The sequence below is a fragment of the Enhydra lutris genome, unplaced genomic scaffold (genome assembly GCF_002288905.1).
Source record: "Enhydra lutris kenyoni isolate GAN:26980312 unplaced genomic scaffold, ASM228890v2 scaffoldscaffold29, whole genome shotgun sequence".
NCBI classification, from domain to species: domain Eukaryota; kingdom Metazoa; phylum Chordata; class Mammalia; order Carnivora; family Mustelidae; genus Enhydra; species Enhydra lutris.
In genome coordinates this window covers 18,216,915-18,240,068 of record NW_019154113.1, presented here as the reverse complement: position 1 = coordinate 18,240,068, position 23,154 = coordinate 18,216,915, and the positions used below count along the sequence as shown (strand labels likewise).

Here is a 23,154-nt window from a genome sequence, read left to right as displayed (position 1 = left end):
GTTTGTAAGTGGGGATACTAATACTTACCTTCCTCACCTGATTTGTTGTAAGGAGCCAATAAGAGAACCTGTGTGGGTGGCCTTGAAAGGCCTGAAGTGCTGTGCTAACGTAGCGGAAGTGGGAGGTAACCCTGTGTTCCCCTGATGGAGGGACAGCCCACACCCTCATTCCTCTGTCGCTTCTGGGTATGGTTCTTTGGAAAGCTTCATTGTGAATTGCATTTGGGTAATTGACAAAGACGAAATTTTTTTTTTAACTCCCTCTGATCCTTGGAAAGTAATATGTCTGCTCACATTTGATGGTTTCAGTCACAGTGGAGAGGATATAAGCAGAAGAAGGCGTATCAAGATCGCTTAGCTTACCTGCGTGCCCACAAAGATGAAGTTGTAAAGGTATGGTAGTCCGGCAGCATTTCTCAGCGCGGAACGTGAACGTGCTCTGTGTTGAGAAGGGGGACTGTTCTAATATCCAGGATCCCTTCTCCACAGATTCAGTCCCTGGCAAGGATGCACCAGGCTAGAAAGCGCTATAGAGATCGCCTGCAGTATTTCCGAGACCATGTAAGTACCCTTGGGGATAAGGACCAGTAGAATTAGTTTGGCTCTATTTTTGGTGAACAAATGAACAAAGGAATTTCTTCTTTGTTCCTTAGATAAATGACATTATCAAAATCCAGGCCTTTATTCGGGCAAACAAAGCTCGTGATGACTACAAGACTCTCAGTGAGTAACTGTGCTCAGCAGACAAGAGTTGAGGCAGTGGTTGAGAGCTACCAGGTTCTGGGTATTCTCCACGGATCTCTTTTCGGGTCCTGAAGGCAAGGCTTGGGGGCTGGGGTGCTGCTTGTGATGTAAGTCCCTTTGCTAACCCGTGGCTAGATGTCTTGATGCTTGCCGTCTTAACCTTTGTTATAGTAACTTAGTGATGGCATGACCGAGAAGGCTACATGTGCCAGTTACCTTTGCGCATCTCAAAAATAAACAAGTATCTTATGTGTGTGTCGAGTTATTTTTTTAAGACAAGGCTGACGTTTCCCCAGGACTTAGAACTTCTTCTGGTAATTGCATTGTGTGTCTGACACACGCTTTCTTTCTGTCAGTCAATGCTGAGGATCCTCCGATGATCGTGGTCCGAAAATTTGTCCACCTTCTTGACCAAAGTGACCAAGATTTTCAGGAGGAACTTGATCTTATGAAGATGCGGGAGGAGGTCATTACCCTCATTCGTTCTAACCAACAGCTGGAGAATGACCTCAATCTCATGGATATCAAAATTGGACTGCTCGTGAAAAATAAAATCACTCTGCAGGTATGGTCTGGCGCCCGCAAAGGCCTTGGGCCCCTTTGTCCTGCTTGGTTCTCCCTGTCTTACCTGTTCTGACTTGCAGGTAGGGTGGAGGCTGGCTTTCTTCTCAGCTAATGCCTTCTTTAAAACTTACGTAAAAAAACAAAATAATTCAGTAGCAAAATTTTAAATAGAGGAAAAGATACAAAAATCATCCCAGAATTCCACCCCCCACGGTCATTTTGTATCTTCCATTTTTGCTTACTGTTAGGGGATAAGATGCTTCACATGTGATCACTAGTCCTAAATACTGTTTTTAATGGCAGCACCTACCTGACATTTCATTATTTTCAGGTTTTTATTACAAATAACATTGTAGTTAATGTCTTAGTGAATACATAGCTTTTGTGGTATTTAAGACTTTGTTTTTTGGTTTTTTTTTTTTAAGATTTTATTTATTTATTTATTTGACAGAGATCACAAGTAGGCAGAGAGGCAGGCAGAGAGAGAGAGAGAGGAGGAAGCAGGCTCCCTGATGAGCAGAGAGCCCGACACGGGGCTTGATCCCAGGACCCTGGAATCATGACCCGAGCTGAAGGCAGAGGCTTTAACCCACTGAGCCACCCAGGCTCCCCTTAAGACTTTGTTTTTAATATAGATTCCCAGAAGTTGGTTTTCTGAGTCTATGGACATTTTTGTGGTGCAGGTTCTTTTTTTTAAAGATAATGTTTATTCAGTTGAGAAAGAGAGAGACAGAGAAGGCACAAGCAGGGGGAGAGGCAGAGGGAGAAGCAGGCTTCCCACTGAGCTGGGAGCCCAAAGCGGGACTCGATTCCAGGACTTTGGGATCGTGACCTGAGCCGAAGGCAGATGCTTAACCATCTGAGCCACCCAGGAGCCCTGCTGCAAGTTCTCAAGAGGGAGCTGGAAGTAGGAGATTTGATGGGTGTGCTGAAAATAGGCTACAGTGTAGCGATTCTAAAATAGTTAATGGGATCTGCAAGCTTTTTTGGTGTTCCAAGACCTTTCCCGCAGTGCCCAGTTTCATCTTTCAAAGCTTTTTGATTTATGTGTATGTTTTCATTTCCAGGATGTGGTTTCCCACAGTAAAAAACTTACCAAGAAGAATAAGGAGCAGTTGTCTGATATGATGATGCTAAATAAGCAGAAGGGAGGTCTCAAGGCTTTGAGCAAGGAGAAGAGAGAGAAGCTGGAGGCTTACCAACACCTCTTTTATTTATTGCAGGTGAGTGGTTCCTGGAGCCACTCTTGTAAGGCTTAACCTGCTTCCTTTCCCACAAGAAGACCTTAGCTAACATGCATCTCTGTGAGAGCATTTCTGGCTTCCACTGAGGGGTGAGCAAAAGGGCTGTCTCACTTTTCTTGATTACTTCCACACATTCTAATGCTTCAAGTTCAACAGAGTTTGAATATCCGTGCCAGCCCTTATATTACCTAGAAATTACGTATCCCTTGGTTTTATTTCAGACAAACCCCACCTATTTGGCAAAGCTGATTTTTCAGATGCCCCAGAACAAATCCACCAAGTTCATGGACTCTGTAATCTTCACCCTGTACAACTACGCGTCCAACCAGCGAGAGGAGTACCTGCTCCTACGGCTCTTCAAGACGGCGCTCCAGGAGGAAATCAAGTACGAGCAGACGGCTGCTGGGCTGGGACCCCGTCCCACTGTCACACTCACTCACAGTTTGAGATTCAGGCCTGCCCGTCCTCTGCTTGACTTCAGTTAACACTGTGATCTAGGTGAAACACTGACTCAAGAGAAGCTTCCAGTTTTTAAATCACAAGTACAAAGTGTTGCTGCTTCAGGGAGGTGGTAGAGTAAGAGATTCACTGAAGTGATTTTAGGAAGATTCTATATTAAGATAATGATTTTTTAAAAAGCAGATCCAAACATGAAGATGCCACATTTTTATCTTAGTAAAGGTCCCATTCATGTTCCCGTGATTCAGTTTGCAAACAGCAGGAAGGTCCTGGGTTCAGGTCAGTGTCAGGCAGTGTTTCTAGAGAAAGAGCACGTACCTCCTTCCTGCCAATGGTTTCTCTTTCCAGGGGATGGGGCCCTTCTTTAAGTAGATGTTCTGTCTGTATGTTGATAAACTCCATGATTAGTTTAATTTGAATTTGTGTCTGATGTTTTGTAGGTCAAAAGTAGATCAGATTCAAGAGATCGTGACAGGAAATCCTACAGTCATTAAGATGGTTGTGAGTTTTAACCGAGGCGCCCGGGGCCAGAACGCCCTGAGACAAATCCTGGCCCCCGTCGTGAAGGAGATTATGGACGACAAGTCTCTCAACATCAAAACTGACCCTGTGGATATATACAAGTCTTGGGTTAATCAGATGGAGTCTCAGACGGGAGAGGCAAGGTAAGGCAACTACAACACCTTTTTGGTATTTTTGTTATTTTCTTTTTTAAGCATTTAACCTTTGATTTATAAAGTAATACTTGTTCAAATAGTTTTTCCTTAGAAATCTCCTCTTTACATTGTTGACCTGGTGGTTTATCCCTGCACAATTTATTTATTATCCACAAATATTTATTGAGTGCTTGCCGTGTGCCAGGCTCTGTGTAGGGCATACGTACAGTACGAACGGAACAGACAAGCCCTCTGCCCTCTGTTCATGGTTTCTTGCATGGGAGGCACAGGCACCTAAACATGAAATGACAGATTGAGAGTTTTATGAAGTCTTGCCTCGGGGACAAGTAATGGGGAGTACAGGAGGGAAGTAACTTAGGTCTAGTGGTTAGGGAAGTCGTCTCCGAGAAGGTGGAATTTCACATAACTGCGGCCTGAAGGTTAAGATGGGGCCAGTCTTGCTGAGAGCCAGGGGCAGGCGCTTCACATCTGAGCGCTCTGAGGTGGAAGGAGCTTGGGGGTCCCGGACCTGAAGGGACACTAGCATCCCTGGAGATGCAGTTGGACGGGAGACTTAGGTGCGTGAGATCAGTGTGTTTTGTTAAAGGGGAGGAGATGGTGTGGGGCGGCCCTGGAACCCTGGGGGTGGGTTGGACTAACATAACTCAGGATTTCTGGCCCAGGGCGGCCGTTTAACCACCAGCATGAACACATCTAGAGAAAGGTGTGTCAGTAGAGTGTGCGATGCTGGGAAATTACAGTTCCTAGAGCCAGCATGTGTCTGGTTTTCTCCAGCTTGAGTGGGAGCGGAGAGGCTGAGCAGCTTGGTGCAGGTGGTTTTGGTTTTTCCAGGCAATCGTGGAGCAGGTCGAGGTCAAGGTTGTGCGTGAAGTTCCCTGGAGCTGAGCAGGGGTGGCTCTCAGTATTGTCGCTACTTAGAGTGTCCTCTGTGGGCCAGTAGCTGAAAATCCTGGATCCCTCAGCACACGTGGACTTCGGCTGGTGTTTCTCATAGCCACGCTTTCTCAGGGAAGGAAGCAGGGCGCTGACTCCATCCTGGGTCGGGCTCCTTCCCGTCCCGGATGGAGTCATGGACTGGCACAAGCTCCCACTCTGAGCTCTGCTGCCCAGTGTCATGCTCTCCAGGTGCCTGGCCCCCAGGCAAAGGGGAAGGTGCACTCTGGATTGAGGACTGATGCTCTGCTGACTCTGAGAAAGGCCTTATCTCCTCGGGATCACTGGGCACCTGATCTGTTCTCAGTAACGTGTGTCTGTCACCAGGAGGCGGGTCATTGCTGGGTGTGGTGGAAAGTGCATTTGTGTTTTGCCCTGTAACCTGAGGCTCAGATCTGGGACTGTGGTTGACAAATGCCGTGCTGGACTGAGAAGTTTTGCCCACAACCCAGGGTGCCCCTGCCCGACAGGACACTGGCTCAAGGGTGCAGAGTTACCCCTTCTCATGGTCCACGAGTCAGGCCGTTTCAGATCAAAGTTCTGGTAGGCATGTCAGGGTTGTTTCCCCCACCCTACCCCTGTGAGCGCCTGTCACAAACTAGTGTCCTACTTTGTTATATTTTTCATAAAATGGAAATTGATTTCAACACATTTTTTGCGAGTGATAACTGGGAGGTGTAACAGTGCAGTGGGAGCCGATCCTGCCTGCGGGCATCGCGAAGCCCTGAGCTTCAGGCGCTAGACACAGGGACTGGGACCTGGTCCCCTCTTGGGAATGTTTGCCTCTAAAATCTGAGAAATGTAACGTTCTGCTCTCTGACTTCACTCATTGTGCTGAGCACTTTCATTCCCTTTGCTCATTACTATTTTTTACCAAATGTCAGTTACACATAAAGTTAAACATTTTGTTGATATAAAAGGTACAGAATACATAACTTTCAAATAACAAAATATAGCTACTCTTACAAATTCCACATAGCCAGTTGTTTCAAACAGAATGCTTTTACTGATTTTCGCTGAAGTCTGGTGTTGGTAGTCTGCTTAGTTGTAATTCGACATAATATGACAAATGCCATTGTATCCCTATCTGCTTATATCTGTTTGCTTCTGCTGCTGTGACAAATTGCTACAAACTTGGTGGTTTACACCAACAGAAATTTACTCTCTCCTAGTTGTGGAGACCAGAAATCCGAAATCAGTATCAACGGGCCAAAAGCAAGGTGTTGGCAGGGCCGGGCTCCCCTTGGAGGCTCTAGTGGGAAATCCGTTCCTCGCCTCTTCAGTTTCCCGGGGGGCTGTTGGCATCATTGATTCGTGGCCGGATCACTGTAGTCACGTCACCCTCTCTTCCCTCTCTGTCAAATCTCCCACTGCCTCTGTCTCGTTAGGACACCTACGATTGGATTTTAGCCACCCGGATAATCCAGGATAATCGTTACTCCTTTTTGACCTCTTTGGCAGTACCAGAACCTTGATCCCAGCATTTCGTTCTTGTCTTTTAGCCCCTCCTATCCTTCCCAGTTAAGCCTAGCATGTCTACTATATTTTCTTGCCAGTTTCTCTAGACTCTCTCTGAGGGATCTTATCAGCTCCTCAGGCTTCAGTTTCTATATGTAACTGTCACTTCTCTTACCAATACCCAGAGGGTGTGGTGACATCCCACTGATTGTGTCCCCTTAGCATCTTAGATCTGTCCCCTTGGTCCCCACTGCTGCAACCATGCTCATGCCCTCATTATTTCTTAATCAGGCTGTGGCACTAACCCATCTTTCTCATCGGGGACTGTCCGTCTTTAATGCATTCTTCATGGGGAGCCACAGAAATCTTCCTCAGGCTCAGGTCTCCTGTCCTCTGGTGGCTCTCCCTGGCGTCCAGGAAAGTCCATACCTCTCAGTGTTACCTACCAGGCCCTCTACAACCCAGCCCCTCTTTACTTGACCACTTCATTTCTCCTCTTCCATTGCTCTGCATTTGAGCTTCCTTCCTGGAGGACAGTGTTTCTCCCTTTTCCCCGAGTTTGGGTGTCTCTTCCGTTCCTCCCATCTGAGTGGCAGCCCCCTGCCCTGTGGCACCGGTTGGCTTATTGTATGGCGTAGTGTGTTTACCAGTATCGGCATGTCTCTCCCACCAGACTGTGAGAGACTCGGGAAGCTGTCGTGTCTTATGATAGCTTTTATCCCAAGGGCCTGTCACAGTGCCTGGCACGTAGTTCTAGGTACCTTGTGCACATCTGAAAAGCCTGAGCTCAGATTCCGGCCCCACCGTTGACCGGCTGCACGAGCACCAGCACCTTAGCTGATCTCTCTGGGTCCTTCTGTTTCTGAAAGACACAGTCCTGCCTCGGGCTCTTCCTGGTTGTTACCTAACCCAGTTGGGGATGATTTTTGCTTTCCCAGCAAACTGCCCTATGACGTGACCCCTGAGCAGGCTCTGGCTCATGAAGAGGTCAAGACACGGCTCGACAACTCCATTAGGAACATGCGGGCCGTGACAGACAAGTTTCTCTCGGCCATCATCAGCTCTGTGGACAAAATCCCGTGAGTGCCATGAGTCGGGAGCCCGGATAGAGCCCAGTGTGAGTGCCCTTCTGCCCCCCGGCCGCTCTCATGGAGTTTTGTCCGTCCCACAGCTACGGGATGCGCTTCATCGCCAAAGTGCTGAAGGACTCGTTGCACGAGAAGTTCCCTGACGCCGGTGAGGATGAGCTGCTGAAGGTAAGACCGGACGCTGGCCCGTCCTTGTCCTCCGGCAGCCCGTTGAGGAGAGCCCGACTGAGACCTTCAGCTACTGTGCAAGTGCAGATTCTAGCAATAGTTCCCCATTAGTTGTGAGCTCTTGAAAGTGATCGTAAATCATAAATGATACCTCTCTTAGTCCCTGTGTAGCTCCTTTACTATTTGGCACACAGACGTCTAACAAGTAGAGGAGGATTTTCCTGTCTGAAGAGAAATTTCTCAGGTCCTATCTTTTCGCTGAAGAATTGCTCCCTCTGCTGGTGGTCGGGTGAATGGCAGCAAGCGCCGTTGTTTCTGTTAAGGCTGTTGCTGATAACTGTCTTTCTTACTTGGCTATGCTCCTTCCCTTTTTTTTTCCTCCCCTTAATCTGAACGCTTTTTTCTTCTCTCTCCTAGTTCTGTGCTTTCCTACAATGAGGCCTCGATTCTAGACTTTCTATTCAGGTGAATTAAATTTTTTTTTTTTTTTGAATGAAACTCCAAGGGAAATGCTGTGACTATCCTTGAATTCTTCTGTGGAGATGTGTGTCGAGTGACTTTAATTTCAGAGGCATGAACTTGTCCACCGTTGAGGTCTGCAGCATGAGGATGGTGGGCTTGAACAGATGACACTATGCTAATTAGGTCATGCGGGCGGCGGCAGCCCGATTTGCCGCTGTGATAATGTGAACAGGGGTGCCCTAAAACACTCAGTGACAGACTTTAAATCTGTCATCGTTATCTCCTGAAGCTGCTCTTTCCTTGTAGTGATACTCAGTTCTGTTCTCGTTCTCTTTTTCTCTGTGTCCAACCGAGGGATGTTTGGTCGTCTAGTTTCAGACCCTGAGAGGAAGTGTGTCCATGTATGCGTGTGTGGGCGCGCGCATGGTGTTTACTTTTCCCCACAGGACTGCATTTTCTGGTTTTCTTTGCTAGCAAAGTCGTTTGTGGCTTACTTGGTGGAGTGGTTTTTAACACCCATCTGTCTTTTCCATCTGTTCGCAGATTATTGGTAACTTGCTTTACTATCGGTACATGAATCCAGCCATTGTCGCTCCCGACGCCTTTGATATCATTGACCTGTCTGCCGGAGGCCAGCTCACCACGGACCAACGCCGAAATCTTGGCTCCATTGCCAAGATGCTCCAGCATGCAGCTTCCAATAAGATGTTTCTGGGAGATAATGCGCACCTGGGCATCATTAACGAGTATCTCTCCCAGTCCTACCAGAAATTCAGGTAGGGGAAAAGGAACAAGGTACTTGTGGGCGTGTTTCTATCTCTGAGTGTCGGGACAAAAATAGGTACCACACTTGGCTTTCCCTGGACCCTGCTATGCTGCCGGATATGTGTTTGATGTGCTCATAGCCTCTGGATGTGAAGAAGAGGATTTTGAGCTGTTAAAATATATTCCAACAGAATAGCCCACACTTAACATAAAAGCAGTGAACCCGCATGGGCAGGTGTTAATTTGTAATCAGAGAAGAACTGGGGAGTGCTTTCAACATTTGCAAATTAAACATTAGTTGTGAGTTCAGGACATTGTCTTAAAGATAAAGTTGGTTTGCCTAATGACTCCGGTGTTTGCAAACGGTCTTAAATTACGGGTGAGCCGTTCCTGTGGGTGGAATTAAAACTGGGTGGAGGGAGAAGTTATTAGAACCACCACCCCGAGGCCAGGAAGAGCAGCGAACACGTGCAGCTTCTCGGAATCTTTGGACCAACGGTCTTCTCTTTGAACGCCTCACTCCAGAGGTTTGTGGGATGTCTTCCCGCCGGCTCTGCACACATGTGTCACCTGGGGATCTGGCTCTCATGTTTATTTTCAGACGGTTTTTCCAAACTGCTTGTGATGTCCCAGAGCTTCAGGATAAATTTAATGTGGATGAATATTCTGATTTAGTGACTCTTACCAAACCAGTGATCTACATTTCTATTGGTGAAATCATCAACACCCACACTGTAAGTATTTTTTCTTTAATTACTTAACATCCTTGCTCCGTCCTTGATTGCCTTCCCTGGGTGCTGCTTACCGTCTCTGGAAAGCCGGATACCACCCCTTCCTTTGGTCTTGCTGACATCACATCTGCCTTGTTTCCCTTTGCGTATTAACAAGATCTGCTCAGTGTCTCAAAGTGATCCGAGGCCCTCTGCATCGGAGTCACCTGGGTTGATGGTCACAAATGAAGTTCCTGGACCCCACGACAGGCCCACTGAAACACAGTAGCCATGGGTGGGCTCCAGAGTCACCGTTGTGAGCACTGATCTGTTTGTTGTGGCCCTCGGTGTTGATTTTTCAACATCTAAAATACCCACTTTTTCCTCTATGGCCCTTAGAGTGATTTCCCTTGGGTGCTCTTTTTTTCCCCAATATTTTTGTAATTCATTCTTTTCTCATTTGGAGAAACAGAACAGGAAATGAGGAAATACATAAAAAGTAAAGCTTGGGTGGCTCAATCAGTTAAGTGTCTGCCTTCAGCTCAGGTCATGAGCTCAGGATCCTAGGATCGAGCCCCACACTGGGCTCCTTGCTCAGCAGGGAGACTGCTTCTCCCTCTCCCTCTGCTGCTCCCCCTGCTTGTGCGCTCATGCATTCTCTCTCTCTCTCTGACAAATAATTAAATCTTCCAAAAAAAAAAGGTAAAGGAAATTTCAGGTACTATACTCTCTGAGGATATCCCTTGGGACAATAGTATCTTAAAGGCTCTGCTTCAGCGCCCCCAAGATGAGGCCGTGGGTCCAGTGTACTTTGCTCTGAACTAAGAGATGCTGTAAGCAGCACACATTAAGTACAAGTGTGCATTTGAGTTTTTTGAATTTGTTGTAGGGTACATTATAACTTTGGATTTTGAAGTCTGTGGGGTTTGTCGTTCTCGCCCTTGTAGGGTACGCTTAAATCCCTCTTATCCACGAGGTAGAGAGAGTACTGGTATTTCTTCTCCGTGCGTTATCCCCTAAGTCATCCAGCAGAGGCCAGCGTGATGCTTCACGTGTTATAAGGTTGACTTGGCTTGGTTTGCTGGGGATTGGCCTGTCAGTTCTTTGAATGCAGGAGCTTGGTTATCAGACCCTTCTGTGCTGTCGGGCCTCATTGGTGGGGCTGAGGGCCGATGGGCTGTGTAGCACATGGACTTGACTCCTGGATGTTCCATGCAGCTCCTGTTGGATCATCAGGACGCCATTGCTCCGGAACACAACGATCCCATCCATGAGCTGCTGGACGACCTGGGCGAGGTGCCCACCATTGAGTCCCTGATAGGTAAAGTTCTGGCTTGACCACCCAGAAGGTGACAGGGAAGGTGCTGGAGGAAGGCTTGACTGCCACCTTCTCAGTCTCTGTGTCCTTCCAGCTCTGAGTGTGCCTGAGGGAAGACAACAGATGTGTCCCACCCCTGTCTCTGAGGAGCTGAGGTCCAGTGGAAGGGGGACTTTTACACATGGATATTATACACATAATCCTATAAGTAAATTAGAAGTCCTATAAAGGAAATGAACAGGATATCTTAGAGATTTGTCATATTGCAATGACTGAAATGACTTGTTAGCATTTATGAAATTGTTATTATGGATCCTTTGCTTTTGTCATTTGGCCTTTAGTTTCTTTATTTCTCAACAAGAGGGTGTCCTTGCCACAGCGGAGCTGCTGGCTTATTCACGTATCTCCTTAGGCCCCTTAGGCTGGCATTCCTATCTCCTTAGGCGGGCATTTGAGTATCAACATCTCTCCTCCAGGGTCTCCTCTCTTTGTTATGCTGATCCTCTCTCCTTTCCCCAAACTGCAGGAGAGAGCGCTGGCAATTTAAATGACCCCAATAAGGAGGCGCTGGCTAAGACAGAAGTGTCCCTCACGCTGACCAACAAGTTTGACGTGCCTGGCGATGAGAATGCAGAAATGGATGCTCGGACCATCCTGCTGAAGTGAGTGCTGGGAGTGTTGGGAGTGGGAAGAAGGAGGTAGACACAGCACAGTGATGCCTTGGCCTTGGCGGACATGTTCACTTGTTCATCCCTAAAACCGTCACCGCGACCTTTTAAGCCTGTCGTGATTCCGGCCCCCCTTATCTATTATACTCGGTGCAGGGCTTACCTGCCTCAGTTGCTAATAAGAGGCTGAGGTGAAACTCACACCCGAGAAGTCCTCAGCCTGGTCCCGCGCTGTCATCGCATGAACAAGCCTGGGGCCTCGAGTGCCTTGTGCTGGCAGCTGCCCAGCCGGACCTGTGTGAGGCAGCGTGTGTATGTTGCTGCTTAGCTCCGTTCAAGGGAAGGTGGGAGACCCGGTGACAGTGACGCTCTCCCCCCATCTCCTTTCAGCACAAAACGTTTAATTGTGGACGTCATCCGGTTCCAGCCAGGCGAGACCTTGACGGAAATCCTGGAAACCCCAGCCACCAGTGAACAGGTAAAACTTAACAAGGGGCACAGGAGCTCCCGTGATTGGTGCGGGCCACAGGTGAGTGGGTGGGACCCAGATCCCAGGAGATGCTTCCCTGCGGGCGGCCCAGAACAGTGATCCCGTCCATGAGCTGTCAGATGACTGGGGCAAGGTGGTGGTTGGAGCCCGCTGAGAAAGTTGTTGGCTCCCACATCGAGAGGCAGCTGCTCTCAGGGCATAAGGCTCAAGGCTTATGCAGTCTGTGTATGTGTTAATTTAATTAACTGAGGCTGAATTGGCACGTCTGTCTAATAATCGATTGAATATTATTGTATCATTAGAATTTTGTTAAGTGCCTTGGTAGATAGAAGAAAATTTCAGAATGTAGCTCCTGAACTCACTGAACTCATGATCTAGTTGGAGAAATGTGGCATACAGATATGAAATACTTAGAAAACCATTAAAAATTGTCTTTGTTGTTGGCTATAAAAATAGCCGAAGCTCAGGAAAGAGGCCAGTGAGGAGCAAAGCGTCAGAAGACGCGGGACTTGAGCCACACTCAGGAGGCGTGGATGGGACTGGGTGTGCACGTAGACGAGAGGCACGTAGACGTGGGCGGGAGAGTCCACGCAAACAGATGCATGAGGGAGGGAAGGGCCTGATATAGTTGGTCTGACATTTCTAGAATGGAGACGTGGGTGAGCGTGAGCAGGGAGGAGTAAGACCGGAGAAAAAATTAAGTAGAACCCCTGCTAAGCACTGGACAGATGCAGAGTAAAGGACTTCTGTAACCCTGGGACCATTAACTACTCTCACAGCAGACGGTAGTCGAGCAATCGAGCTGTGGGATCAAGTCTGGTCCCGCTGGTTGGGGGGCAGCTTGGCAGTAGGAAGTGGTGAATGAGGCACTTCCTGTCTAAGATCCCTCTTTTGCATTTGTAGAATGTGAAGAATAGGTCATTTGTTTAAAATGTTGAGTGTAAGTATCCTTTTTGTTAGACGAGAGTTTACTTGGAAACATGATTATGAAGCAGGAAAAACAGGAGCTGCTCCGGCAGCACTGGGAATGGGGCCCTTGCAACCCCGCCCCCAGGGTTCTGGGTGCCTGTGGGTGTCCCTTATCGCAGCACCCAGGACTCCTTGAAAATCACTGTTTTTAATGAACTCTCAGCTCTTACATGCTATGATTGATTACTGACTAGATGTGTGGGAGGGACGAGAAGAGAATCAGAACCAACCACTGCAGCTTGTTTGACGGGGAGGAAAGGCAGACCCCGTGTTTAATGCGAGCCTGCTGCTAGTGTGGTCCTCTCACCTGGGTTCTTTCATTGTCCTCCTCCCACCAGCCCTGTGAGGTGAGTCTTTTCATCCTCTTGTTACAGCCACGGAGTCCAAGACCGTTAGAGATCACATAACGGGCCCACGGCTGTCCGCGTGTCGAGGCAGAACCAATCTTGGGTCAGACTCCATCTGACTCCAGGGTTTATGCCCTTCGTCTTGTGCAATGCGGAGTGGTCTTGACAGCAGGAGGAAGGGGCATTCTGGGAGAGGGAGTTGCTCCAGTTTGGGAGGAGTCACAAGCCATTCCAAATGGGAGCATCCCGGTACAGACAGTTCAGAATGCGGTACCAGAGGCTTAGCCGCACAGATGTGAGATCTGTCTGCATAGATCTGATGAGTGAGGTTTTGAGAATGAACAATTGGAGAGAAACTGCCACGGGTCCCTTGGAGGTACCAAAGCCATGCCTAGGGCAGGGAGAAAGTGCAGAGGGTACAAATGAGGGGTGGTAGTTGGGCATGAGAGTAGAGATGCAGAAGCCAGATTGCAGAGAGCTGAAGAAGGAAGAAAGCACCAGAAAAATGGATTAGTGATGTGGGTCATGTTGGGCAGAGACATAATGGGCAAACGCTGGATGTTGACTGGCTAAAGAAGAATCACGGGAAGGACTTTCATTCTCTAGACACTGGCATTTGTAGCATGCTTGAAAGCAGAGGGAGGCCTTCAGCATGATCCAGCCTGGTCAAGGTGGCAAAAGTCATCGACTGAGCACTGGTATCGCCTTGTTGTTGGTATAACATTCACCCAAGGGCGAAGCTGTGTTTCAGGGAAAATTAAATGGCTCTCATGTCTCAAAATGTGATAGGAAAAAAACAAGGGATTTTGTAGCACTGGAGCCCAGTCTCCTAACTGTACGTGAGAATCCAGGACAGAAGTCCCATGAGGCCTTGTGACTTCAGCGATGTAATCTCTTCTAGAGGAGATCTGCCCGTGCTCTATGCGGTTTCTCTCTCCATTGTCAGAGGGCAGGTTTGTTCCCTCTGTTTCCAGAGTGAACTGTCAGAGCTGTATAAATCTGGGTGTTGATATGCTCAGTAGACTCGGGTTTTGGGTTAGTGCGCTGAACTTGCCAGCGACTTCTTTCTCTTCTCTGTGTCTGTAGGAAGCAGAACATCAGAGGGCCATGCAGAGGCGCGCTATTCGTGACGCCAAAACTCCCGACAAGATGAAAAAGTCCAAATTCGTAAAGGAAGACAGCAACCTCACCCTCCAGGAGAAGAAGGAGAAGATCCAGTCGGGCTTGAAGAAGCTAACGGAGCTTGGGACAGTGGACCCAAAGAACAGATACCAGGAGCTGATCAACGACATTGCCAAGGTACTGCGTGCGGCAGGGGCAGGGGCGGCCTGGCCATGCGCAAGCCTGTCTCAGCGGCTTGTGAGGTGACTGTAGCCGTTTGGAGGACAGCATGCCTTCAGTGCACAGGCAGGTCAGGGACCTCTTCTCTGAGGGCTTGTTGTCAGCTTCTCCAGCACAGGGACCTTGCCTGCCCTTTGATGACTTACTCCATGGCCTATGTCACTAGGGAGAGACCCTAATTAGAGCTTCCTATGCCTTGATTTGTCTTTGGCCTTAAGGAAGTCCTCTAGATCTTTTTAATGACTGCTGTGACACATAAATTCACATCCAGTGGGTCATGAAATCCTTGATTTGTGTCAGTCTTCCCAAGTAAGGGGCTCTGGTGTGGGCCCAGAGTGTGGGCTGGCGCACTGCTGGCCCAGTAAGGCAGTGCCATGCACGCTAGGGAGCTTGCTAACTGATACAGTAAGATGATCTTTTCTTCCTTCTCCTGACACCGTATTGAGAGGTTAAACCAGCTTTGCAAGCAAATTACAAGAACATGGAACTCTGTAAAAGTAACATATTTCCCTGCCTGTAATATAGACAGGGAAAATATAGACAGCGAAAAAGATTAATGAGATCTGAATTTCTTTGCTAATTTTTGAACATAAATTGCTGTTGTTGGGATACCTGGGTGGCTCAGTTGGTTAAGCATCTGCCTTCGGCTCAGCTCATGATCACCCAGTCCTAGAATCGAGCAGCAGGGAGTCTGCTTCTCCCTCTGCCTCTGCCCCTGCCCCTCCCCCCACCCATGGCTTGTTCGTGCATGTGCTCACACTCTCTCTCTAATAAATAAATAAAATCTTTAAAAATTGCTGCATGTGATCACGCAAGCAGTTAGGAACTGCTAGGCTCTGCCGTGGATGATTTGAGAAGCATGTGACATCTACCGTCATTTTCCTAATTTTGAAAATTGTGTCTTAGGACATTCGGAATCAGCGGAGATACAGACAGAGAAGGAAGGCCGAGCTGGTGAAATTGCAACAAACGTACGCTGCTCTGAACTCGAAGGCCACTTTCTATGGAGAGCAGGTGGATTACTACAAAAGCTATATCAAAACCTGCTTGGATAACTTGGCCAGCAAGGGCAAGTGAGTGTATATATATAGACTTCTTCTTCTTTTTTTTTTTTTTAAAGAATCAGCATCAAGGGAAAAAGAAATAGAGGCAACTGAAGTGTCCTTGGAAGTTCTTACTTAAAACATATGTGTTTATTTTTTTGCTTTAATTCTTGTTTTTGCTTCTGATTATTTGCATGATTACCTAGTTCCATTTGTTATTGTGTGATATAAATAAATAATGGAGGGGGTACTTCAGGGTGCTTATTTCTAAACATCCCTGGTTCTAAAATATCTTCTTGGCCCTAGAAATGAAAGAATCATGGAAGGGGGTTAGTTAGTGCTCCCCAAACCCGGCTGTGCCTCAAAATCACTTAAGGAATATGATAGACATTTTGATCCCCTGGCCTCTCTCTACACCTCCTGGTGCCAGGATCCCAGACCCCAGCTTTTTCCCAGCTGGCTCCAGTGACAATTAGCAACACGCACATCTTATAGGGAGGGAAACTGAGGACCCAGAGAGATGGGGTGGTAGGTCCAAGTTCTACTTGCACTGCTATCTAGGGTTAGTTTATTTTGTTGTACTTCTCAGTTTTCAGTTTAAGAATTTTCCAACTTCAGAAAGGTTGAGAGAAGAGAGCAATATGTACCCTTCACGTATTTTTGGCATTTTACCACATGAGCTCCTCTTGTCTGGCTTCCTTACTCTTCTGCCTGCACTCTGGCTCTCTCTTTCCCTCCCTGGAAGACCGAGGTGAGGCAGGGATGAAAGTCAGGCCCACCCAATCCAGCTTGTGGGGCTGGTTCCTGTGACCTTTTGGCCTTTCCCCATCATTCTTTGAGCACTTCTTGACTTCATATAGACACAGGTGTTCTGGCTCAACTTGTACTTTCCCCTCCCCACGCTTGGAATTAGCCATTTCTCCAAGCGTTCCTGGTGCTTTCTAATGAAGAGTGGTGGGACGCCTGGGTGGCTCAGTAGGTTGAGCCGCTGCGTTCGGCTCAGGTCATGATCTCAGGGTCCTGGGATCGAGTCCCGCGTCGGGCTCTCTGCTCAGCGGGGAGCCTGCTTCCCTCTCTCTCTCTCTCTGCCTGCCTCTCCGTCTACTTGTGAACTCTCTCTGTCAAATAAATAAATAAAAATCTTTAAAAAAAAAAGAATCTGCTAATGAAGAGTGGTGTTTAGAGACCAAAATCCACGCACTAGATGTGCTCGTTGCCACAGGGTCGTCGTTGCTTGTAGGCATTCTAAGCAGACAGAATGGCTCTGTGGTATCCCATTGCATACAGAGACACAGCAATTGATGTAATCAGGTCTGTAATGGTAGACACTTGTGTTGTTTCTAGTTATTTACTTAAAAAAATTCTGCACCAAATACCAAAACCTCTCGTACCTAGGTTATTTTGCAGATGTGGGCGTATTTTTGAGGATAAATTCCTAGATGTGGAATCACTGGATCAAAGATTTTGTACAGTTGTAATTTCTATAGATCTTTCAGTTGCCTTCTATGGTGGCTACTTCCTTTAACTCCTGTACCAGCATTCCCGCCCCATCTCTTGAGGGCCTTCTGTGGGAACCCCAAATCCCAGTTCTCAGGGATCTCTAGTCTTCCCATGTTTATTTTTGAAAAATCACTTCTTACCTTGATTATCCCAATAGCCTCCTAAGGTCTGTTTCTCTTTACTTGTCCCCATTCCTCTGTATTTGCTATACTGGTTTAAAGTCTTCTAAACATTACTTATTCTGAGATATATTTATTTTTCCCCTGCCAGGGCAAGGGGCTTACAGGGACTCCCCTGAGGTTCAGTATAGTTCCTTCATGTTGGTGCTAGAAGGTTAAATTCATGGTGGGTTTGTAAGTACAATTAAAGGCAAAAGCAATTTAGTGATGTTTCCTCTGCAGAGATTGCTCAGGTTAATCCTAATACTTACTTGCCATTTTAGAATCAGTATGTTACTTAGGCTGGTGTATGGGAAGTTCGTTTTCTGACCTCATATCCTTGAACTATCGACAGACTTGTAGTACACAGTTACATATAGAAAGTGATAATGGGGGGCACCTGGGTGGCTCAGTGGGCTGAGCCTCTGCCTTCAGCTCAGGTTATGATTCCAGGGTCTGGGATCGAGCCCCACATCGGGCTCTATGCTCAGCAGAGAGCCTGCTTCCCCACGCCCACCCTGCCTGCCTCTCTGCCTACTTGTGATCTCTCTGTCAAATAAATAAATAAAATCTTAAAAAAAAAAAAAAGAAAAAAGTGATAATGGTGTGATTTTTTTTTTTTTACAGGGTCTCCAAGAAGCCTAGGGAAATGAAAGGAAAGAAAAGCAAAAAGATTTCTTTGAAATACACGGCAGCAAGACTACATGAAAAAGGAGTCCTTCTGGAAATTGAGGACCTACAAGTGAACCAGTGAGTATTTACTTTTTTACTTTGTCTTATATGTTGACTTTATTACCTCTTTATCTTACTGCCTTTATTTCTGTTATGTGGTTGGTCATTTTCATATATTCTATCTACTTATATATCTGTTTAGGACAGCACTAGGCCTAATAGTCAGAGTTAATTTGTCTGTCACAGAAGGGAAAGTATTTCTTCTCCTTTGTTGTGGAATATTTGCCCCAGGCTGTGTTCGTACCTGCTTATGTGGGCCCCATCTTAACCTTTCCTCTTTTTTTTTTTTTTTTTAAAGATTCCATTCATTCATTTGACAGACAGAGATCACAAGTAGACAGAGAGGCAGGCAGAGAGAGAGGAGGAAGCAGGCTCCCCACTGAGCAGAGAGCCCAACGTGGGGCTCGATCCCAGGACCCCGAGATCACGACCCGAGCCGAAGGCAGCGGCTCAACCCACTGAGCCACCCAGGCGCCCCTTAACCTTTCCTCTTTAAAGGAGGATGCCATTTCTTATTCTCCTGTGTCTAAGCCAAGAATCGATTAGAATAACAAGAAGAGGAGTTTGCTTTATTCCATTTGAGGCTGGGAATCAGGGGTTTACCTCCTTCTCTTTCCTGGGATGTGCCAGCTTGCTGTGGACAGGATCCCCGCCCGGCCTGGCTTTCATTTGCGGGCATTGTTGCGCACCGACTCAGCGGCCTGTGACCTCTTGCAGCTGAGCTTGCCTATTTTGAGTCTGGTAAAACAACAGGTTTGTTTGAGATGAAACTTAATTTTTCTCTTTTTTTCTTATTTTATTTATCAGATTTTATTTATTTGATTTATTTATTTGTCAGAGAGAGAGCACAAGCAGCGGGGGAAGGGCAAAAGAAGATGGAGAGGGAGAGCAGGCTCCCCACTAACCAGGGATCCCAATGCGGGGCTCGATCCCAAGACCCTGAGATCATGACCTGAGCCAAAGGCAAATGCCTAACTGACTGAGCCAGCAAGGTGTCTCTGTAACCTGGTTTCAAAGCCTTTAACAGCAAATTAAAAAGAAGAAAGACAGGCAAGAAAAAGTGGATGACATTTGAACAGTAGAAAATAATGACAAAAAGAAGGGAAGAGATATAAATATGAGACAAACTCAAAAAATACATAAAGTGCTCAACACCAAAAAAAAAAACCCTCAAAAGGACCAAGGTCCCCAACTGAAAAAGGACTGGAGAAAATACAGATAGTATGCCATGATTCACAAACACACATACACATGCAAACTCAACCAGACTCTAAAAATTCGAACTTTTAAAATGGGATACTATTCTTGAACTACTGAATTCAAAAACATGGAAAAGTATGTATGTATTATTATTAATTACTATTTTTTAAGTTAACATATAATGTATTACTTGTTTCAGGGGTACAGGGCTGTGATTCTTCAGTCTTATATAATACCCAGTGCTCATTACAACACATACCCTCCCCAATGTCCCATCACCCAGCCACCGCATCCCACCCAATCTATTGTTAGATTTCAGCAGTGCCCAATGGGAAGGCCAAGAGAATTCCCGTGATGTCATCCCTTCAGTATACTCCCCTCCAGCAACCCTCAGTTTGTTTCCTGAGATTAATATTCTCTTATGGTTTGTCTCCCTCTTTGGTTTTGTCTTATTTCATTTTTTCCTCTCTTCTCCCTACAGCCCCCCACCCTGCCTCTCAAATTCCTCATTATCAGTGAGATCATATGATAATTGTCTTTCTTTCGTTGACTTATTTCACTAGGTTTAATACCCTCTAGTTCCATCCACATCGTTGTAAATGGCAAGATTTCCTTTTTGATGGCTGCATAATATTCCATTGTATATGTGGGCCCAGCATGCTTCCGCTGTGCTACTCTGCTACCATTGTATATGTGTATGTATGTATATGCATATGTATATATGTATGTATGTACGTATATATACATACTACACACTAAACTACACACTTAAAATAGTTAAGATGGTAAATTTTATGTCTTGTAGTTTTTTGGTTTTGTTTTTAAGATTTTATTTATTTGGCAGAAAGAGACACAGCAAGAGAGGGAACACAAGCAGGGGGAGTGGGAGAGGGCGAAGCAGAGCAGGGAGCCCAATGCCAGGACCCTAGGACCATGACCTGAGCCAACGGCAGATGCTCAACAACTGAGCCACCCAGGCATCCCTGTCTTATGGTTTTTATAATGAAAAAATATTAATACTCTGACCAGAAATTCCATTTTGAGGCATCGGTCATAAAAAAACAATCAGAGGTAAAAACCAAAGATTTACATATTAAACATGTACCACAAGCGTAATAATGTAAACAGTAAAATCAGCTTAAGTATTGTACAGTAGGTGAATGGTTAAATTTTAACTCTAACTTGGAATATTGCATGGCCATGAAAAAGGATGCTTTCAAAGAATGTGGAAAAACTCTCAAAATGTTAACCAGAGTGAAGATGGGTTACAGGACTATATTTATAACTTATGCTAAAAAAAAAATAGGTAGATAAGTAAGTGGGTGGTTAGATAAACTTTATGTGAACAGAGGCGCAGAAGAACATGCACTAAGTATTTTAGAGGTTGTCTTTGGCTTGTGAAGTTATAGGTGCCTTTTCTTTTTCTTCATGCTTTACCAATTTCCGAAGTTCAGTAATGAATATGTTACTTCAGATCAGAAAACCTAAAGCAGAGGGAGCTTGCTTCTCCCTCTGCCTGCTGCTCCCCTGCTTGTGCTCTCTTTCTGACAAATAAATGAATAAAAACTTAAAAAAAAAAAAAAAAGATAACAAAGCAAACTGGTTAAAGTAAAATTATCACAAGAAGTTACCTTCAAGGAGTGACCAGTGAGGACCTCTTGTTGAATCAGATGCTCATGTTCTTGTGCGGGGACTTTGTGACCTCTCTCGTAGCTTCTCCTTGGCCTCTTTTGCATCATTCGTGGTTCTCAGCCCTGTTTCTGGGAGATAAGTTTTCTCTGTAGTTGAGTTCTAGAAATCCGGGCTGATGTACTTTGATCATCTGGGGAACAACACCTTCTCCTGTTGCCATAAAATTTCCAAGCTCATGTAAAAAAAAAAATTCCAAGCCAATTCATAACAGGTTGAGAATGAATGATACCTTAAATATTTTCAGGAAATAGCAGTGTATCTTTGGTGGTACTGGGTACCCAGTGCCTTGATATCTAGGGCAGCTCCCCTCATGGCTCTTCTTGTTCTTACTCCTTTTAGTTTCCTTACGCACTCCTTGCAATCGTCAAACACGCGTGCATTCACACACGCACCCTTCCTCCCTCTCTTTCCTCTTGATTATGCTTTTATCATTAGATTTCAGCAGTGGCCACAGGGAAGGCCAAGAGAATTCGTGTGATGTCATCCCTTCAGAGGCCTTCGTGGCCGTCCTCAGTGGTCCCTCTTGCCATGAACGCGAGGGCTGTAGGCAGAAGTTGTGGCCTCTCCCAAGGTCTTCAAGCGTGCGGCACTTAGAGTGGCAGCCCCTCCCTGCTTCACCCGTGGAAATACTTTGGACCTTCAGTTTATACCCCTTTTCACTCTTGAAGATTTTTTTTTAATTTTTATTAATTAGAGGGAGCATAAGAGGGGGGAAGGGCAAAAGAGGAGGAAGAAGCAGACTCCCCGCCGAGCAGGGAGCCTGACAGGGGGCTCGATCCCAGAACCCTGAGATCAAGACCTGAGCCCAAGGCAGACATTTAACCGACTGAGCCACCCAGGCGCCCCTTGAAGATTGCTAATCTCCTTTCTACATTTCGTAAAATATTTTTATACGAGAACGTAAAAATCACACCCTTACGATGTTATGTTTCAACAGGTTTAAGAATGTTATCTTTGAAATCAGTCCAACAGAAGAAGTTGGAGACTTTGAAGTGAAAGCCAAGTTCATGGGCGTTCAGATGGAGACGTTTATGTTGCATTATCAGGTGGGTACACACCATGAAGAACCGAAAGCTCTGATGTGAGGTGGTTGTTCTCAGCGAGGCAGGAGAGTAGGTGAAAAGGAACTGGGTCGGGGACGGCTGTCCACACCCCCAGTAAGCTGGGCCGCATGCAGCCGGGGAAGGAGCAAGGGCTGCTGTGCTTCTGCCATGGTCTGCACTCCCAGACAGCTCTGGCAGACCGGGATATCTTCTCCAAGCTTTTGTCTGAAGCTTCTGCTTCCTGTTGTTCAGTAGCTCGAAATGTTTTCTCTCATCTTGATTTGATGTAGCGGCTTAAAGGTGTATTTGTGACAAGCTGTGTGCAAATTGCGTCTTTGTAAACTAAATCCCATTTTAAATTCAGGAAGAACTCTGCAGTGAATCATTTTATAACGTAATATTAGCTAATTTTTATTCTGTAGTATCTCTAGGTTTTACACCTTAGCAAAGCCCCCAGGTACCTCGAGGCCTCCTGGGCTCTGTCCTCGTCAGCCCCGTTCCCTTCTCACTGCTTTATCCTGTTGGCCTGGGCAGGGGCCCTCTCTGCACCTGCTGACCTCCCCCTTCCCCCAAATCCTTGTCCTTTCTTCCTCTATACATGCTACCACTCTGACCAGCGCTCCCCACACTGAGCTCCGTAAGGACTGTAGTGTATCTTCGTTGCCTTCTCAGTGATTCCATGATTCCATGGTGCACATGCCCAGGTGCTTCCGTGAAAGGAGACCCCGTCAGGCCTTCAGGGTCCCCGGGGCTCTGCGGGCTGACCAGCCCGCCTCGGGTGGCATGCTCATCCGTGCACAGGGGCATTAAATATGGAGTGAGGATCGGGTGACCCACCAGGGCCTTCGTTCTCATGGAGCCCCTAGGATTTTTCCAGAAGCTGAACTGGTTGAACTTGAACTTGGGGGTTCTTTCAAGCACTCTGATTCTTGCTCTCTCGTCGCCTGCCCCTCTTCTGAAGTTTACGGGTGAGACTGCTCACTTCCTAAAGGTGCTCCGGACAGTGGAGGGCAGTGGGAGAAGCAGGGGCTTTACTTGGGTCCAGATCCACTCCGTCTTTAAGCTTCTTCTTTAAACTTGGGACAATCTCACCTCTAAGACTTTTATCAGGACTTAGAAAGATACTATCTGATGTGCTTACCCAGTGTGGAACTCATACAAAGTAGACACCTAATAAACAGGTCCTTTCCCCCCTTGCCTTCAGAACATAAAAGCTTTCTCATGTGAAATAGGAAGTAAGACTCTAGCAGACCCCATCGCAACGCCCCGAGTGGCCGTGTCCTGGTTTTAGTGACGCGTGTGTTTATCTTAGATTGAAATGCCTTCACCTTCTGCAGGTGACCCATCACTTAGACAAACTGGAGACACGATATTGTCGCTT

General features: G+C 46.6%; 1 protein-coding gene across 2 annotated transcripts in view; it reads left to right on the top strand.

The window, feature by feature from the left end:
- LOC111152707 (IQ motif containing GTPase activating protein 1) overlaps positions 1–23,154 on the top strand; it is a 114,043-nt gene that overhangs the window by 88,262 nt on the left and 2,627 nt on the right. For both annotated transcript variants that reach the window (XM_022511279.1, XM_022511280.1), the window contains 18 exons: positions 310–393; positions 490–561; positions 654–723; positions 1,101–1,309; positions 2,376–2,531; positions 2,774–2,937; positions 3,452–3,676; positions 7,018–7,158; positions 7,251–7,335; positions 8,341–8,573; positions 9,164–9,296; positions 10,491–10,593; positions 11,117–11,252; positions 11,649–11,736; positions 14,151–14,363; positions 15,312–15,478; positions 17,734–17,856; positions 21,668–21,776. In XM_022511279.1, the coding sequence (XP_022366987.1) occupies positions 310–393; positions 490–561; positions 654–723; positions 1,101–1,309; positions 2,376–2,531; positions 2,774–2,937; positions 3,452–3,676; positions 7,018–7,158; positions 7,251–7,335; positions 8,341–8,573; positions 9,164–9,296; positions 10,491–10,593; positions 11,117–11,252; positions 11,649–11,736; positions 14,151–14,363; positions 15,312–15,478; positions 17,734–17,856; positions 21,668–21,776 (2,511 nt within the window). The remainder of the gene's footprint in view (positions 1–309; positions 394–489; positions 562–653; positions 724–1,100; positions 1,310–2,375; positions 2,532–2,773; positions 2,938–3,451; positions 3,677–7,017; positions 7,159–7,250; positions 7,336–8,340; positions 8,574–9,163; positions 9,297–10,490; positions 10,594–11,116; positions 11,253–11,648; positions 11,737–14,150; positions 14,364–15,311; positions 15,479–17,733; positions 17,857–21,667; positions 21,777–23,154) is intronic.